Source organism: Neltuma alba, unplaced genomic scaffold (genome assembly GCF_004799145.2).
Source record: "Neltuma alba isolate B1F8T4 unplaced genomic scaffold, ASM479914v2 tig00012998_pilon, whole genome shotgun sequence".
Taxonomy (NCBI): Eukaryota; Viridiplantae; Streptophyta; class Magnoliopsida; order Fabales; family Fabaceae; genus Neltuma; species Neltuma alba.
This window is the reverse complement of record NW_021637349.1, coordinates 86,016-105,125: the sequence shown is the minus strand read 5'-3', so window position 1 is coordinate 105,125 and position 19,110 is coordinate 86,016. Positions and strand designations below refer to the sequence as shown.

General features: G+C 34.7%; 2 protein-coding genes across 2 annotated transcripts; one reads left to right on the top strand and one right to left on the bottom strand.

The window, feature by feature from the left end:
* On the top strand, positions 1-8,640 carry LOC114733444 (kinesin-like protein KIN-14I). Its single transcript, XM_028920912.1, has 24 exons — positions 1-284; positions 822-1,049; positions 1,498-1,570; positions 1,688-1,819; positions 1,915-2,153; positions 2,269-2,596; positions 3,005-3,104; positions 3,194-3,375; positions 3,552-3,667; positions 3,839-3,941; positions 4,192-4,344; positions 4,428-4,574; positions 4,679-4,879; positions 5,304-5,468; positions 5,549-5,650; positions 5,731-5,871; positions 5,965-6,159; positions 6,263-6,389; positions 6,476-6,678; positions 6,778-6,960; positions 7,140-7,235; positions 7,511-7,708; positions 7,821-8,092; positions 8,191-8,640. Exons 2-24 carry the CDS (start codon positions 892-894, stop codon positions 8,381-8,383), a joined length of 3,807 nt encoding a protein of 1,268 aa, XP_028776745.1. The 5' UTR covers positions 1-284; positions 822-891; the 3' UTR covers positions 8,384-8,640.
* A 1,146-nt stretch (positions 8,641-9,786) lies between these two features.
* LOC114733437 (probable L-type lectin-domain containing receptor kinase S.5) lies at positions 9,787-13,871 on the bottom strand. The gene is made up of 2 exons (XM_028920903.1): positions 12,433-13,871; positions 9,787-10,583 (listed from the first exon to the last, which is right to left on the bottom strand). Exons 1-2 carry the CDS (start codon positions 13,754-13,756, stop codon positions 9,787-9,789), a joined length of 2,121 nt encoding a protein of 706 aa, XP_028776736.1. The 5' UTR covers positions 13,757-13,871.
* Positions 13,872-19,110: the final 5,239 nt, after the last annotated feature.

The window sequence follows — 19,110 nt, the reverse complement described above, 5'->3', positions numbered from 1 at the left end:
GCTGCTGTTTGTTGATACATCTTCTCTCTTCTTTCTCAATCTTCCATTTTCTTTTGCTGTAAAAGCAAAATCAGCTGCCCTTTGCATTTATAATCCTCTCGTGACCTTCTCTCTCCCTTTTCCCTCACGCTTCCCTTGCTTCCTCTTTCTTCTCGTTTCCCTCGTTCTATCGATTTGGACTGCGATTGACCTCCCGTCACCCCCAGATCTCTTTCTTCCTCTGGTTGCTTACTACTGTTTCAGACACTGTTATTGTTGACATTGCTCTCCTTGCCGCTCTAAAGGTGAGATTTTTACCCATTCTTCTTCTTCTTCTTCTGCAGTCTTGACATTGTTTTCCCGATCCTCTGGGTTTCAGTTGAGTCGCTTCCTAGTCTTCTCGAGGATGTTCAAAACGCATTCTCTGATTAAAGCCTAATGCTGCGACTGGGTGTCCCCGTGTTAATGGTCAAGTTCATTGAAGCGTGTTGCCTACTGAAGACCTCCTAGTATTGTCGATCTTGTGTTTGCCAGTCTAATATTTTCGCTCTTGGATTTCTGGGCTTATGTCCGCTGATCATATATATTTTAGTTTATGATTGGGTCGGAGTCCCGTGGGTTCTCTATGGGGGTCAGGCTAGCTTTCTTCAGTTAAATTCTTTCTTATTTGGTTGACGGTTCATAGGCTTCTGTCCTCCCTAGCAAGTCATCTATGTTTTAAAATGTCGGATTTCCCGTAGTTAAAAGCTGCTGCGACTTTTCTGCCTCTCATTTTTTGGGCTTGGGTTTTGTTGTTTTTCTTCTTCTTTATTTACTTATATTTTTCAGTTTTTATCACGCAGGGGATTAAATAAGAGCTAAATTTGTTATTGAGGCAGACTAAAATTCAGTCCATCATCTGAATTCAGCAAAATGACCATTGATATGCCATACCCCATGGCCCAAAGTATGAGGACAAACAGACCTTCCTTTAGTTCCAGTAATGGCTACGATGATACCCCTGTTCACAATCATGCTGGAGTGAGCAATGCTGATGACTATGACAGTGATGGCTCCACCTTTGCACCACCGTAAGTATCATTCCCTCTTCTGAAGATATATTGGAATTTATATAAACAATGATGATTATTATAGCTGTGTTAGAGTAATTTTTTTTCCTGTAAAAAGAATGAAACGTATGTTATCGGGATTGTAGGATATTAGAATCCTGTTCACCTTTATTCTCTATTTGTGTAGAACAATATATGATGAAGTTAAAAAAAGAAAAAAAAGAAGCTATATTCTATGGCCTGACTGGGTACTATATTTGACTGGTTCCTGTATGAGCTCAATTTCAGTCTTGCATTCTGGTTGTATTGACACCTACGTTTATAACTGTATTTTTCTGCTTTTGCCCTTTGAATTGTGGGGCTAGTTTTATTTATTACAAGTGAGGATGAATTTTCCGATTGCTCATATGCAACCTTCTCCAGTATCTGACTTAGTATTTGATTTTATTTTTCTTGGTTGCACTTGCAGCACGCCTTCAACCCTAACAATGGCTATTCCAGCAGAATTAGCCGGAGCTGTGCCCTTGATGGATAGATTCCAGGTAGGAAAACATATATGTTAATTCAGTTATGTATTATATTTCACCACTATCTTCGTGGTTTGGTCATCTTTTTTCATTTAACGTCACTAAGCTTTTCTTAACCTTTTTTTGTTACAGGTAGAGGGGTTTATAAGATTAATGCAGAAACAAATCAATTCTGCTGGGAAACGTGGATTTTTTTCTAAGAGATCTGTAGGCCCTCAAATTAGAGAGAAGTTTACATTTGAGGACATGTTGTGTTTCCAAAAGGTAATAAAATACCAGTTTTAGTAGAGTATGCTATCAGAATTCCTTTACACATGAGGTGCTAATTCACGATTTTTTTTAAAAAATAAATTTTTAAGGATCCTATACCAACATCATTGCTTAAGATGAACGGTGATATGGTAAGCCGGGCAACTAAACTATTTCAGATCATTTTGAAGTATATGGGAGTAGATTCACCAGAACGAGTAAATCCAATAAGTTTAGATGAAAGGGTTGAGCTTGTAGGCAAACTATACAAGCACAGTTTGAAGCGTTCAGAACTCCGAGATGAACTTTTTGTTCAAATATCAAAACAAACCAGAAATAACCCTGAGAGGTATGCGTATGTTCTATTTATGTTGAGCTTCATGTTGGTTAGACTTGTGGTTATTGAAGCTGTAATAACTTGGCTATATGCACATGACGCTAAACCCTTTCTTATCTCAAAATAGGCAATACTTGATTAAAGCATGGGAGCTGATGTATTTATGCGCATCCTCCATGCCACCTAGTAAAGACATTGGAGGATATTTGTCTGAATATGTTCATAATGTGGCCCACAATGTAACCACTGATGCTGAAATCCAAGCCCTTGCACTAAATACATTAAATGCTCTTAAGCGTTCTGTCAAAGCTGGTCCTAGACATATTATGCCTGGACGTGAGGAAATTGAAGCTCTGTTAACTGGGAGAAAGCTTACAACTATAGTGTTCTTCTTGGATGAAACTTTCGAAGAAATCACATATGACATGGCAACAACAGTTGCTGATGCTGTTGAGGTACTTTGAAACTTTTTTTTTTTTTTTGCTTGGAATTGTTTGCATTTATGATTTTTAATTTTACAAAATTTTATGCAATATTCAAAAATTCAAGAAGGAAAAATAAAAAAATGGGAAGATTATGCATGACGATAGCAAAGTAATCAGGAAAGGTTTGAAGAATATATCGTCATTTAAAGAATCTGTTCAATCCAGTAAAGAAAATCAATATTCAGTCATTTTCAAATTTATTCATATTAAGGCCTCTAGTGTTGTTAACAAAGACAATCAAATTTATTTGTACTAAATGCTGGACTTTTCTTGGAATTCATTTGCTTTTGTTTGAATTGTTTTAAACTCTCAATCAGATGTTGAAATTTTTGCATTTTAAAAACGTATTTTTATTCTCTAATGCAACATTTGCTTCAGGAACTTGCGGGGATCATCAAATTGTCAACATACAATAGCTTTACTCTGTTTGAATGCCGTAAAGTTGTTACTGGGTCCAAATCACCGGATTCTGGAAATGGTATGTCTCTTTCACATCACACTTGTTGATTGTTATACTTTTTAACTAACTAGAACGGATTGTCTAATTGCTCTTATATTGGCTCTCAGAGGAGTACATTGGGTTGGATGACAACAAATATATTGGAGACCTCTTAGCAGAATTTAGGGCAGCAAAAGATCGAAGTAAGGGAGAAATCTTGCAATGTAAACTTATATTTAAGAAAAGGCTATTTCGAGAATCAGATGAAGCTGTGGCAGATCCCATGTTTGTACAACTATGCTATGTGCAAGTATGTCTTTTCATTGAAACTCTCAGAATTTTGTAAATGTATTTGGAAGTTGATAGTTTGCTATGAAAATCACCACAATAAACTTATATTGCAATCAATAAAGCATATCTAGTTTTTGCACCAAACATTTACCTTCTAATTCTATATTTGTTGATTCTTGTCAATTAATGTTACAGTTACAACATGATTATATCTTGGGTAATTATCCTGTTGGAAGAGATGATGCTGCCCAACTGTCTTCATTGCAAATCCTGGCTGAAATTGGATTTGTTAGAGCACCTGAGTCTTGCACGTAAGTGCCTGTAAAACGTAAATATGTTGCAACAATATTCAGGTTTACTTGATTTATTTCAGCATAACACCTTTTACCAATAATCTTTGCCTTATTGAGTAAGCTTGACACTTTTTAAAATGTAAACTCCTGAGTCTGCTTGCCTAAGATTTATGATTATGTATGTCTCAGAGATTGGGATTCACTTTTGGAGAGGTTTCTACCAAGACAGATTGCAATTACTCGAGCTAAACGGGAATGGGAGCTGGACATTCTTTCTCGCTATCATTCATCGGTATGATAGTAGGACATTGCTTAACTCCATCACTTTTTTGCTTAGATCTGATTAGTATTTAATAGCTCAGATCTGTAACTTGTGTTATTAACTTGTTGTTAATCTCTTTATGGTGCATGTAACACTATTACCCATTTTCTACTCGTGAATCACACTGAAATAGAGAAATTAATTTTTATTTTAGCATGCTCCTTTACATGCATAAATAGTATACTGTTTAATTTATTGTTCTTTGATACGTTTTTCATAGGAACATCTGACAAAAGATGAGGCAAGGCAACAGTTCCTCCGCATATTGAGAGCACTTCCTTATGGGAATTCCGTTTTCTTTCATGTTCGCAAAATTGATGATCCAATTGGACTTCTACCTGGAAAAATAATACTGGGCATTAACAAGAGAGGGGTAAAGTTGGATATGTATACAATTTTTATGTGTTTGATATTTAAGTGTGCCTTTTCATTTATGGTTTTATTGTTTAATTGCAGGTTCATTTTTTCCGTCCTGTTCCAAAGGAATACCTTCACTCCGCTGAGTTAAGAGACATAATGCAGTTTGGAAGTAGCAATACTGCAGTATTTTTCAAAATGCGAGTTGCAGGTGTTCTACACATATTTCAGTTTGAAACCAAGCAGGTATATATACCTTCATTGAGTGAGCACTTAGTTTTGTACTTGATTAACATTCAACATGTGTATCACTACTTCTTGCCTCACTGACAATTTCTTTCTCTTTATAGGGGGAAGAAATTTGTGTAGCTCTTCAGACACATATCAATGATGTAATGTTGCGCCGATATTCCAAAGCACGGTCTGCTGCTGGTGGTTCTGTAAATGGAGATATCAGCAACAATTTTAAGAGTCCTACTTCAGAAATATATGAAAGACGTGTTCAAGATCTGTCAAAAGCTGTTGAAGAATCTCAAAGAAATGTTGATAAAGTGAGTCTAAGCTTCTAGTATCTACAATAGGATCTTAAGCTGGTTGGACAACAATCATCTAAATGAGTTGTTATGCCTAGTCACTTAAGAGTACATTTCTTTTGGATCATTGCATGGTAAAAGGAAACTCTAGGGGTCAACCGTTATATTCACTTTTGCTTTTCACTGCATGGCTGAGGAACCAAAGTTGATCTTTGGCATTAGCTGTGTTGGGGAAGAATGATGAAGCCTCTTCTTGGTTAAACTGCTATATGGACATGATCTATAATGTGTATCAATCTTTGACAAAAGCACGTTTAGCATAAGGCATGATACTTAAAATTTGTCTCCAATAAATTAGGCATAACTTTGTTTTCATTCCAATTAAGGTGTCTTCTGTAAGTTGTCAGCTAAATGTTTTAGTATTTTAAACTATGCTGAATAGTTGCGGGAAGAATTGTGGGAAAAACAAAAGCAGGAAGAGAAAATGCAAGGAGAATTGGAGGGCTTGAAGGAATCCTTAAATGCAGATAAACGAAGTCTTGAGGAAGTTACCTGTGAGTGTGATAGGCTTAGATCAATATGCAATGAAAAGGATAAGGCTATTCAGGTAAATTTCTCAGCTTCATATAACTCATCCAATTTCACTTTTGCAAATATTTTTTGTCTTACGGATTATGAATCTACTAGGCTGCAATTATAGAGAAAAGAAATATGGAAGCAAGATTGACCAAGTTGAATAACCTGGTGCTAGAGAACACAAAAAAGGAGTCTGTTGAAGCAAATAACCAGGTAAGATACTTTTGAAGGTGTTGTTATTTATGTGTAAGATAATCTCTGGTTAATAGGACAGCTTTCACTTTGATAAATAGGATTTGCATAAGCTTGAGAATGAGTTAAAAGTTCATAAAGATGAGCTGCTTGTAGCAGAAGAAACTGTTACAAGATTGACAAATGAAAAATTGATTTTGGCACGGAAGCTATCAGAGCTGGAGAAGGGGAATGCTGATGAGGTAATATAAAACATTTAAACAATTTATATGATTTAAAACCCAATAATTTTACATAATCGTCAATCGATATTCAAGGTGTTTGCTGAAATGCAGATTAATGTTCTTGAACGAAGATTTGAGCAAGAACGCAAAGCCTTGAAGTCTCAAGTGAATGACCTGGAAAAAAAGATAGAAGGATTTAGACGAGAATTAGCTGCTGCTGAATCCACTCTATCAGCCAAGGATGCTGAGTTGGTTGCATTGCAGAATAATTTAAGGGAACTGGAAGAACTAAGAGAAATGAAAGAGGTTTTGACACTCGCTCATTTATTTTCAATATTCCAATCACGTGACAACACACTTATAGCGCCCACACACCAAGTATTTTTATGTTTCTGTTTTCTTTGTTTAGGACATTGATAGGAAGAATGAACAAACAGCTGCCATATTAAGGATGCAAGGGGCTCAATTAGCAGAAATGGAAGCGCTTTATAAAGAAGAGCAGGTTTTGCGGAAACGCTATTTCAACACAATAGAAGGTGGGCTATGAAAAGTTTATCTACATGACAGTGTATTAATATTCTTATAGCATTTTTACAACATCAAAGCTTGGTTTTTCTTTCAGATATGAAAGGTAAGATCAGAGTTTACTGCCGTCGAAGGCCTCTTAGTGATAAAGAGATCAATGAGAAAGAGAGAGATGTCCTGACCAGCATAGATGAGTTTACTATTGAACATCCATGGAAGGATGATAAACCAAAGCAATTTGTGTATGATCGTGTATTTGATGATAATGCCACCCAAGAAGATGTATTCGAGGATACTAGGGTAAGTTATATCAGCTTAAAGATTATATCCCTTTCTTGCCCAAGATAATTTGTGCAAAATTTATTGGTAATGCTTTCATTTTGGTGATTTTCCATGCAGTATTTGGTACAGTCTGCTGTAGATGCGTATAATGTCTGCATATTTGCATATGGACAGACTGGGTCTGGGAAGACATATACAATCTATGGAACTGAAAACAACCCTGGGCTCACCCCACGTGCCACCGCTGAACTGTTCAAAATTTTGAGGAGAGATAGCAACAAATATTCTTTTTCTTTAAAGGTAATAGTTTCAAAAAGATGGTTTATGCAACTTTATTGCTTAATTTTGTAATGTATATAGTCAATAAAGCAGAAATGGTCAGGTAATTAATTATAGCTTGATTTCTTGTGTGTAAAGCTGAAAACCTTTGCAAAATGCGGCATTATCTTACAAAGACTTCTTATGTATCAATATTACAGGCATACATGGTGGAATTATATCAAGATACACTTGTAGATCTTCTGTTACCTAAGAATGCAAAGCGTTTAAAATTAGATATCAAGAAGGATTCAAAGGTGATTATCTCTACCCAGCCACTGTGAATTTTTGCCTATAGAGCCATTATAGTATTATTATATAGAAATGCAAAATACTTAATATTTGTAATGACAATTCAAAATTGATATAATTCTTATGCTGTTATTTTGATTTCAGAGATAAAACATTACTAATCTTAGTGTTTTCTTTCCCATGTTATTTTGTTTATTCTTTTTTTCTGACAATTATGATGAAGTGATTTGCAGGTCTTTACGTGGTCTAATGTTATATTGTTTGTTTTGTTTTATTTTAGGGCATGGTGGTTGTGGAAAATGTGACAGTATTGCCAATTTCAAACATGGAGGAATTGAATAGCATAATACAACGAGGATCTGAACGACGGCATACATCTGGAACTCAGATGAACGAAGAAAGTTCAAGATCTCATCTCATATTGTCAGTTGTAATTGAAAGTACCAACCTCCAAACTCAATCAATGGCAAGAGGAAAGGTATCTTAAGTTTTTCTTTGGAATTAACTGTAATTTATGCCTGTCTATGATGGAACTTGAGCTTGAGCAGGGTTGATGCTTAATTACATTGTATATTTGATTCAATATGCAGTTAAGCTTTGTAGATCTTGCTGGTTCAGAAAGAGTAAAAAAATCTGGTTCCACTGGTAATCAACTTAAAGAAGCTCAAAGTATAAATAAATCATTATCAGCTCTTGGGGATGTCATCAGTGCTTTATCTTCCGGTGGTCAACACACTCCTTACAGGAATCACAAGTTGACAATGCTAATGAGTGATTCACTAGGGGGTAATGCTAAAACTCTCATGTTCGTGAATGTATCCCCAGCAGAATCAAACTTGGATGAGACACACAATTCTCTCATGTATGTTCCTTGATCTTTCTTGTGTGATTTTTTTTTTTTTTTTGGGTTCTTGGACTTCGAGTTTTAGAAGTTTTGTTTTATACTTTCGGGATATTCAGGTATGCTTCGCGAGTGAGATCGATTGTGAATGATCCGAGCAAAAATGTTTCGTCAAAAGAGGTGGCTCGGTTGAAAAAGCTGGTTGCATACTGGAAGGAGCAGGCAGGCAGAAGAGGCGATGAAGAAGAGTTGGAGGAAATTCAAGAGGAAAGACCAATGAAAGAGAGGTCAGATGGCCGGCATTCCATGTAGGGACTCGGATCCTCTCTAGGGAGGCTCCTGGGAAACAAACAAGAACCAACCCTGCAAGAAGTGTTTTGGTAGTCGACAATGACATTGAAATTTGCCTTCTCTGTATTGTTCTGTGCAATGTTGTTATTGCTTTCCAAAATACGCAGGTAGGATAGGCTCTATGATGCTTGTATATATATTTCTAATCCTTCTTGTCTCATTGCATATATGAATGTATACGCTATTCTACTTAAATATGATCACTTTCTTTTGCCCAAGCTTGCAAAATCATCTTTTTTAAAAAAATAAAAAAAGGGGGGAAGTGAGACCGACAGCATTCCTGACACCGGAATTTAGGATTTAAGGTGACGCATGGTGCAATGTAAAATTTTTTTTTTTGGGTAGGCATGGATATTTTCTTATTGAAAATAATACTGTTTGAGATATTGTGGGACACTAAATGGGAAGCAGCTTGTCTCCTCAACCCTTCCCCTCCTCTACTCCCTTCATCACCATCAGATTACATTGGATATTTAATATTTTATAAAAATATTATTATAATTTTACTTAAACTGTTATACTTTGATAACAATTTATAACTATAGTGAAAAAAAAATATGAAAGACATCTATTTTAAAATAATATAGTTGTGACAGATCATTTTTTTAGCAGTTCAAATTCTTGTATGTATTTTTTTAGTAAGATTATAATAATATTTTTATAAAATGTTCAATTTGGATCACTAGAATTTAATCTAATAATGATGAAAGGAGTAAAGGAAGGGTAGAGCCGCAGAGGAGGGAAAGGGTAGAAGAGACAAGTTGCTTCTCCCATTATTAATGGCTAAGACATTCATTTCTTATGACAAATAAATAGAGTTTCAATTAGTCCAGATTTTTTTTGCCAACTGGAAAGTCTATAATTGAAAAGGCAACATTAGGGGTTGCATAATTGTTTCTATTTCTTTTGAATTATACAAAGTACTTGATTAGAAAGAGTCTCTCCGTTGCTCAAGTTGAGCTCTAGAGAATTAGATCAAATCAGAATTATTAATTGCCAACTTGGTTCAACTGATTCTAGAAGCAACTTCAAATAGAATATAAACACTAGAACCATAAACAGAATGACATTTTTCATCAGCATTTCAGACATAATAGTAGTATCCATTTCTTTTATGAAGAAAAGAATCTATATACTAAAATGTTACAAAGTGTCATAAAATCCCAAATAATTCGAGACAACCTATCCATAAGAGGAAATGATCAATCAGCACACAAGACTGTAAGTGAGCAAAAAATTAGATCCTCCACATTTATACATTTATATATATCCCAAGAGGATGACACAAGAAAATACAGTTGTGTATAAATTTATGTCTCTATCATTATGCTCATAATCTCTGTCCAAATGTATCACACAAACATTCACTTTGATGAATGTAGAGGATCTGAATCTGTATGAACAGGTGTGTTTGCAGTAGTAGAGGATGGTGTTGTGAGATCACTAATAAAGCTTCCAAAATCCACAGCTGGCCAAATAAAAGCAGGCTTACTTGGAGGCACATAAGGCACAGGGACAGCCCCACTTATAATTTGCATTATAGTTTGCATCTTTGGCCTCTCACCAGCAATAGGATGAGAACATGCTAACCCTAATTTCAATATTTTCTCTGCTTCTTCAATCTCATACTCATTCCCAAGCCCTTTATCCACAGCCTCAAGAATCCTACCTTCACCATACAAATACCAAACCCAATCCACCAGTAACTGAAACCCTTCCTTCTTTGTCCAGGGCCTCTCACCACACACTACTTCTAGCAGAACTGCTCCAAAACTGAACACATCTGATTGTCGTGTTGCCTTCCCTGTGTGGAAGCACTCTGGCGCGATGTACCCCATTGTGCCATGGATTCCTTCAACCTCAGCGTATGAGGTTTTCTCATGCTCAATGGCTCTAGCAAGGCCAAAGTCACCAAGGCGAGCATTAAAGTCAGAGTCAAGCATGATATTGCTGGCTTTGAGATCTCTATGGACTACTTTTTGATCATACTCATTATGGAGGTAGTTAAGTGCTGAAGCTACGCCTGAGATGATTTTGTACCGTAGGTTCCAACTTAGAGGTCTTGTAATTTTTCCATCCTCAAAGAAAAGGTGATTGTCCAGGCTGCCATTCGGCATGAACTCATATACCAAAATTAACACTCCATTCTTGTGGCACCAACCTGCACCATATTATCAATTATCAAGTTATGCTCTAAACTTTCACATCTAAATAATCTTTTTTCATCCCTTAACTCTGCAGAAATTGATTCATCTGTGTGTACATAAAATAATACAAAAGACTGTGACGTACGTTCCCTATCTTTAACTGCACTTATCATCTCTCCTATGTCTTTCAAATAAAAATAAATTCAAAATATCTCAAAAATAAAAAATAAAAAATACATTCAAAGGGGGATATATTTATTTATTTTTAAGTAAGCTACACAAACCGTCATTAGAATTTAGATGTATTTATAGTTTATAATGAGGCCAGGGTTAATTATTTCCCGAAAGGTAATATTTTAAAAAACTTAACCCGCCTTCTAAGTATTTTAGGGAGGAAAATTAGTTAGGTGTACAAATTTAAAATTAAAGTATTAACTCAGTCATATTTTTAATAAAATTTATATCTTAAAATCATGCAATGACGAAGAATAACTTATTTATCTAATTTCTATTCTTTAATTCATTTTCTTGTTCTCTTATTCCAGTTCTGATTGAAAAGCACCGAGCTCGAGCTGTACTTTCAATTATGAAATGGGCATCGAATTCTTTTGCAAGGAATCCTTCTTTAGTAGTTAGATCAATGTCTGGGAAAAAAAGAAAGGACATTTTATAGTATAAATTAAAAAAAGGAAAAGGAGAAAGCTTTGAAATTAACAAGGGACCAAACAAAAAGTACGTCATCGCCAGCACTAATAAATGATGGCACCAACTTGACAAGAAATAAACTATAATCATTGACCTCGATGGGCACATGTTAATTAATTTTTAAATTAATCTAATTTAATTATTGAGAGTAGATATGCATGCATTATTAGAATATAGAAGATGCTGCCATAGAAATTTGCAATATTTATGATTTTTAAAGATCATGGACTCCTACTTCCTAGCCTTTTTATATTTTATATTTTGGAGTTAACGTTGAAGGAAATCTCATTCACGGAGACAAGAGTGAACTTTGAGGACATGACCACATGGTTTTTTTTTTTATTTATTTAACCATATGACCAGAATAAAAGATTGCTTTTTGTTGGTTTCCAGCCAGCTTAATTCCGTGTTTAGATCACTTGAAGTTTACATTTGGTGAACTGGATGAAATTATTACATGCTTTTCATGGTTTCCTGGTGCGTGGTGTGTGTATAAAATAAATAAAACCCTAAATCATTTCAGGCAATTCTCATCAATCTTAGCGAATCCTCAAATGAAAATTGTACTTTCAAAATGAAGACATTGCACCTATGAAAGAAAGAACAAGACCAAAATAGACACTAGGTTATGGTTTGGACCAGGCATGGCCAAAAATTTTCAACCTTATTTTTTAACTTCTAGCATTGAATTGTCAGGGTGAAGTATGAATAAAGAGAAGGAAGAAATTTTCCATCGAATAAAGTTCAAAATGGTTGAACAATATATATAAATATAAAGGATTTGCAGACCTAAATTCTTGTTCATTTATACCAATTTAGATCTAAAGCACTCAGCTAGTTGGACGCAATACTTTTTTTTTTTTGAAAAAAAAATCCAACAAACATGTGTTCAAGATTTTTTCAACCTCCAAAACCAAATACCTATTCATTCAGTTATTGACTATAGCATATCCTAATCTAACCCTAAATTTGGTCTGGTGTCTGAATTATAGACAGAATAGAACTTGGCGACATCATTAAGGATACGGTTTAAATGTGCTGATCTGATTTGATATATATTCCTAGTTTCAGACAGATTCATGCTCAGACGAGGATTCAATCATTCAACGAATAAAAAGCAATTAGATAAAGATAGAATTTGCATGAAAATGAAGTTACCTAGTAACCGAACAAGATGCTTATGACGAAGACGATTGATAATGGTGAGTTCAGCCAAGAAATCATCTTTGCATTTCATCTTATCTCTGCAGAATTTCTTCACTGCCACTTCCAAGTTATTCTCTTTCTGCAAAATCCCTCTGTACACCATCCCATACCCTCCTTCTCCGAGCTTGTTCTTCTCACTGAAATTATTCGTCGCCTTCTTCAATTCCTTGAATGAGTACTCTCTCGGCGTTCCCGGCAAGCTCTTCAACGTCCCCAGTATCTGTTCATCGTCTAACCTTCTTCTTCTCTTCTTTTTATAAACGCAATACACTGACCCACCAATCCCCACCAGGATCAAAGCCGTCAATGGCACCCCAATACCCAAACCCATCTTCAAAGATCGCGACTTGTTCTTGTTTTCTGAAAGAATCTCCACTGTCAGGTTCCATCTCAGAACACAGTTTAGCTGGTAGGTTGTTCCTGTTGAGGCAGAGAACCCGAAATAAGAGCTCTGTTTCACGATGTTTTTGAGATCTAGATCTGAAGTTAACACTGGTTCTTCAGGTTTCGATACTATAGGTGCGTTTCTGTCAGGTTGTTCTTTGATGAATACGTTAATTTCCTTGCTTGAACCGTTGTAGTCTATCCAGATTACATAGTATTTGGCACCCTTTGGAGCGATCTCCATTCCGTATTGAGACAGGGAGACAGTGGTTTTTGATTTGACGCTGTTGATGTTAAGTCCGATGTGGTTGTCGTCGGGGTCGAAGTCTTGCTTGACGGTGTCTAGTTCGACTGCAACGATGTGGTTGTCGGGATTGCCGTCGGTGGTGGAGTTGGTGAGGCCGAGGTATTGGCCATGGCTGTTTCGGGGAATGTCAAGAGATGAGGCAATGAAGAAGGCGACTCCTTCGCCGGGAGTGGCGTTGTTGACGCGATAGACGTTGATGAGGAATGAACTGTTGAAGGAAGCAACTTTTCCGGTGTCTTCCCAGAGGTTGAAGGGTTTCCGGAAAAGGATTCGGCCGTAGGTGTCAGTGAGGTTGACGTTGCCGGCGGTGTCGGGAGTTACTTGGAGGGCTCCGAAGTTGATCGACGCCGGAGGAATGACTTTGAAGGTTGTGTAGTAAGAGACGTCGAAGGGGCCGAAGACGTATCGGTCAGTTTTCATGTTCTGGGATTGGGACTTGGCCGCCGGGAAGAGAAGTTGCAGAAAGCATATGAAGGCGGCGACGGTGGCAGAGACGGGGATGCATGGTCGGCGATTCATGTCAAGCTTTTGGCGGCGTGGTGGCTGATGATGATGATGCCTGCTGCTGCATTGGAGGGAAAGCATTCCCTAACAGCTAATACGGATATTTAATGGATTCGAAGATCAAAGCTTTGAAGGTTTTGTGAGATATTGAGTTTGGTTAGCTCATACCACTCTCTTTCGTTTTGTCTCTGCTTTTCTCGTTGCTGGTTTTCTCTACGAATCCGAGAAAACGCAGAGCACAGCTACTCTTGACAGCGGTGTGCACCGTTCCTTTCGATTTTGTTTATCGAGATGGCTTTATTTTAATAATATCTTTTCCGGCCACTAGATTCTCATTGTAATTGTAATTTTTATAAAAGATGGTAAATTTACTCTAAAAATTTTCATTCGAAAAATGGTGCACGCCTTATAGGTTCAATGGTAAATTTTGTAGATAAAACAAAAATTTATCTGTGTTATTTTTGTAATAATCATAATTGCCAAGTGATGTGAAGATTAAAGTTTGAATTTTGATAATGGAAAAATGAATATAAAATATTTGTTGAATTTTAAAATAATAAATAAGTGATGCTCACTATTTTTACAAAGGTATTGACTATTTTTATAAAAATTTTGACATTCTAAAATCACCTATTTATTATTTTAAAATTTAATAGGTATTTTTTTTGGGTTATTTTTCTTTTATCTTTGTGCATTCACATCGAATTGCTTTTTTATTTGAGTGGGTGTGATGTGTGTGTATGCATATATATGGATGTAGACATTAACAATTAGAATTACATAATTTGTAGAGGCACTTGACACTAATAAAAAATTCTTAAAATTGGATACGGAGTTGGGCAAGAGAGAGGATTTATCTCCAATAAAATATTTATGTAATTGTGTGTACTGTTACAGGAGACGTATGATCAACAAAAATTCTCATTGGATTTAAAAAAAAAAAAGATAAAAGAAAATGGGAAGATCATGTGCATGAAGCTATACTTTTTTAATTTAAGTGGTTTTTTAATGAGCTGAACTTTGTCCATATTATATTAAAAAAATAAATGCCTGTTTTACATGATATATAATACTATGATTCTGCTTCATAATAAAGTAAAAAAAGAAAAAGAAAAAGATGCTTTTAATATAAAATTATGGTTAAAGATAGAATGGACTATGAGTGATGATGAACACGGTACTGCCAACCCTAATGTGCTATGTCCGTAACAACCCCCTTCAACTTTTTAATATGCATTCCATTTTTTTAATGGCCAACTCGCAATTAATTGTATACTTTCTTATCTTTATTCAAACTTTTCTGGATCCCTCTCTGAGGTTCAGAATGACTAGATAAAATCATATTAGGCTCAATTTAGTATCAGAAAAATGAAAGGAAGAATTTTACTGAGTTTGATTTTAAAAAAAATTAAAGAAGTACAGTTAAAATTTTTTTAATTAATTTTTGTTATGCTTTTATTTTATCTTACATATTTTTTTATTAAAATTTTATAATCCCTTTTTTTTTTAATTTTTCATATTGAGCTCTATAATAATAAAGAGTCCAAGTCTCGGCCCTACTGTTATCAAACTCACGAGTTGACTCTTCGAATTTAACATTTTCACGTTTTCAGCTAATAAAATCGTATCGATTCGTTCTTAAACTCGTGATAACTGTAAACTCGGTTAAACTTACAAGTTCATTTACTGAATTTATCATTTTTACATTTTTAGCTTATAAAATGGTGTCAACTTTATCCCTATTTAATATATGCACCGTTCAAGAAATAAACTTTATTCCTAAATTTTTGAATTTGATTATGTTTAGTGACTTTATATATGATTTTTATGAAAATTTCTTTGTTGAATATGATATATTATGAATATTGATAGATATAATTTTAATTATTTAAATTTAAAATATATTTAAATAAAATTTTTCTCATTTTTTATATATTGATTATTTGATTATATACCTTTAATATCAGTTTATTAATAAAAATAAACTCTTATGAGTTCACGATTCGAATTTATAATTCGAGTTTATATTATTATTACAAGTTTGTTTAAACTCACGAGTTTAATAACCTTGCTCGCCCCCTACTTGACCCAAGATTGGGCCACAACCAAATCTTGATTAATTGAATTGGGTTGGGTGTATTGTTCAATTTTGTCGAGTTCGGCTGGTATTATTAATTACTCCTCTGGTCCTTAATATAAGACCCATTTAACTAATTTGATTAGATTAAGGAAGTTAGGTAAGTTAGTTAATTATAAGAAAAGTGACACATTTTTCCTAAAACACTATAATTATCTTTCTTAATACCCCCTCTCCTTCTTCTACTTGATTATGGTTGAGGGAGTATCCATAGGGGTAATTTAGAGAAGATTGATAAATATGAGAAATGGGTCTTATATTTAGGACCAAAACCAACACAAAAATTCAGTCCTATATTAAGGACCGGAGGAGTATTATGTTCAAATTAATACATATATATATGAACTGAAAAAAGAAATAGAGAAAATAAAATACCAACAATTCAATGACGGGCTACATTTTCATGCACAATCATACTGTCTTGTCAGTGGTTTTGACAGTGCGAAAGCCTGGTAAAAAAAAAAAAAAACGACGGTGCGAAAGTACGCTATCAGTTTAATTTATCACTGTCACATTTTTTGTCAATCTGTTTTTAGAAAGATATATCGATGAATAAATTGAAAAAAAAATCCAATTTAAGCATTTTGCATGCATAGGATTTTTTTCTTTTGTTTTGACAGATTATTGGTTATGAGAATACACACACACAGATATATTCACGTTCTTTTGATTAAGATATCTGGGAATTGGGATAAAATCCAATATTTACTTAACGATGATTACTATTTTTTAATATTTTAACGAAACTTTAAAAACGTTCTCTTTTCACAAGATTTTAGCGAGAGTTCTTTTATTTTTTTTAAATCTAAAATAATATTATTTTCTGTCCTAAATATAAGAACTAGTTGACTAATTTGAATAGATTAAAAGAATAAGTTAAATTAGTTATTTATAATAAATATGTGTTATATTTCTCAAAATATCCTTACTAATTAAATTTATCGACTAGAACCACCATTATTAGAATGACTATCTTAAGAAAAAATATATAAATATTAAAGACAAAGTTAATTAGGATCTTATATTTAAGATCAAAATAAAAGTCAAATAAAATCTTATAAAGAAAAATACCAATGGTCAATTATTAGTTTATTACACAAAATCGATCTGAGTGACAATTTGAATTTGGTCCCTAATAATGTTTTACAAATTGAAACTGACGGCTGATACAAATGAACTACCACCACCTCAAGCAAATAGCCTATTATATCCTTCCCTAAAAGCATCTGAAGGTCTATCACCCAAAAAACAATCTGAAGATCTATCTTTTTTTTTTTTTGGCTTTATCCTTAATTATTTTGGCAAATCAATTGCGGTAACTTTTTTTTTATTGCCCAAAATATCCTCTCATCCGAATAGTAAGAGACTAATCTCTTAGAGTACTATCAGATGCCATAGCGATTACCCTTCTTAACAGTGTTTTTTTTTTTCATACATACCATCCTAAAGATCAAACCTAAGACATAATATTTAAGGTATCCAAATCCCTTCTATTTGGACTAATATTTGTTGGCAATCATTGCTGTAACTAAATTAGGTGGAAGTGTGACCACCATTTTTGTCCCAGGATTCTCAGTGGGCTTTCTGCCCGCACTATCCGCAGAGGGCACCAGGGAAAAAGTATGATATTATATTCCTCCGATCTTTAATATAGAACCCAATTAGTGAGTTGGTTTTGGTCCTAAATATAAGATCCATTTCTCATATTTATCAATTTTCTCTAAATTACCCCTATAGATACTCCCTCAATCATAATCAAGTGTAGAAGAGGGAGATGGGTATTAAAAAAGATGATTATGGTGTTTTAGGAAAAACGTGTCACATTTTTTATAATTAACTAACTTACCTAACTTCCTTAATCTAATCAAATTAATTAAATGGATCTTATATTAAGGACTGGAGGAGTATATATATATTAATAATATACTTCCTCATGTCCTAAATATAAGAATTAAATAATTAATTACATAAATTAAAATAATTACTTATAAGAAAATGCGTATTGATTTTTTTAAAATATTTTCTTAAATCATTTCGAAACTATCTCTGTTTATGTAAATTTAAAAGATAAAATGAGCTAAGCTTTTGTATTTAATATCAAAACAAATTTTTGGCTTAGTTTCTAGGGAAAATTTCACTGTAGGACCGCACAAGACAATTAATCTCAAAGAGCTCCCAAAACTTTCTGAAATCTCACTGCAGGACCAAGGGGCCAATCTGATATTAATTCCACAAACGAAATGACGCCACTACCCTTAGCATCAAGTGAACCAGTCTACATGTGAACGGACTGATTCCACGTGTGAATATATGTATTTATTCTGCAAATTGGCTAGTTCTCCTTGCAAATGCGCTCTCCCGCACTTGTTTCCTCACGGACGCATGCATCAGGTGAACCAGTCCACATGTGAACGGACTGATTCCACATGTGATTATATGTATTTATTCTGCAAATTGGCTAGTTCCCTTTGCAAATGCGCTCTTGCTCACTTGTTCCCTCACGGATGTATGCATCAGGTGAACCAGTCCACATGTGAACGGACTGATTTCACGTGTGAATATATGTATTTCATCTGCAAATTAGCTAGTTTTCCTTGCAAATGCGCTCTCCCGCACTTGTTCCCTCACGGACGCATTCATCAGGTGAACCAGTCCACATGTGAACGGACTGATTCCACGTGTGAACATATGTATTTATTCTGCAAATTAGCTAGTTCCCCTTGCAAATGCACTCTCCCGCACTTGTTCCCTCCTACTAGGGGCAGTAGCGTCATTTCGTTTGTGGAATTAATATCAGATTGGCCATTTGGTCCTACAGTGAGGTTTCAAAAAGTTTTGAGGGTTCTTTGAGATTAATTGTCTTCTGCGGTCCTACAGTGAAATTTTCCCTAGTTTCTATGTTTGAGACTGACAATAATATTTTTAAACAAAGAATTAGAAGGGGACGCACCTTTTTGGGCTCATCGAAGGGATCGGTATCCCATACAGTAGCAGTACAATCTTTCTCGAGCCAGTGAAATTCACGTTCCCATCCAAGCCATTTATCGTAATGCCAAGAGATGTTGGATTATTGTTGATTTTTTTTTTTTTGACTTGAGGATTATTGTTGAAATTTACAACCTATAAATTAATCACATTCATGTCACTAATTAATAATCTCTTGAACTAAAACATACACACATATATATCAAAAACTAATAGGGTTGAATTTAATAAAAGAGTCAGTTCTTCACAACATATTCGAATTCTCACTGCGAGAGTTACACAGATTTAATACCTATCAGTGTCTCGAATAGGA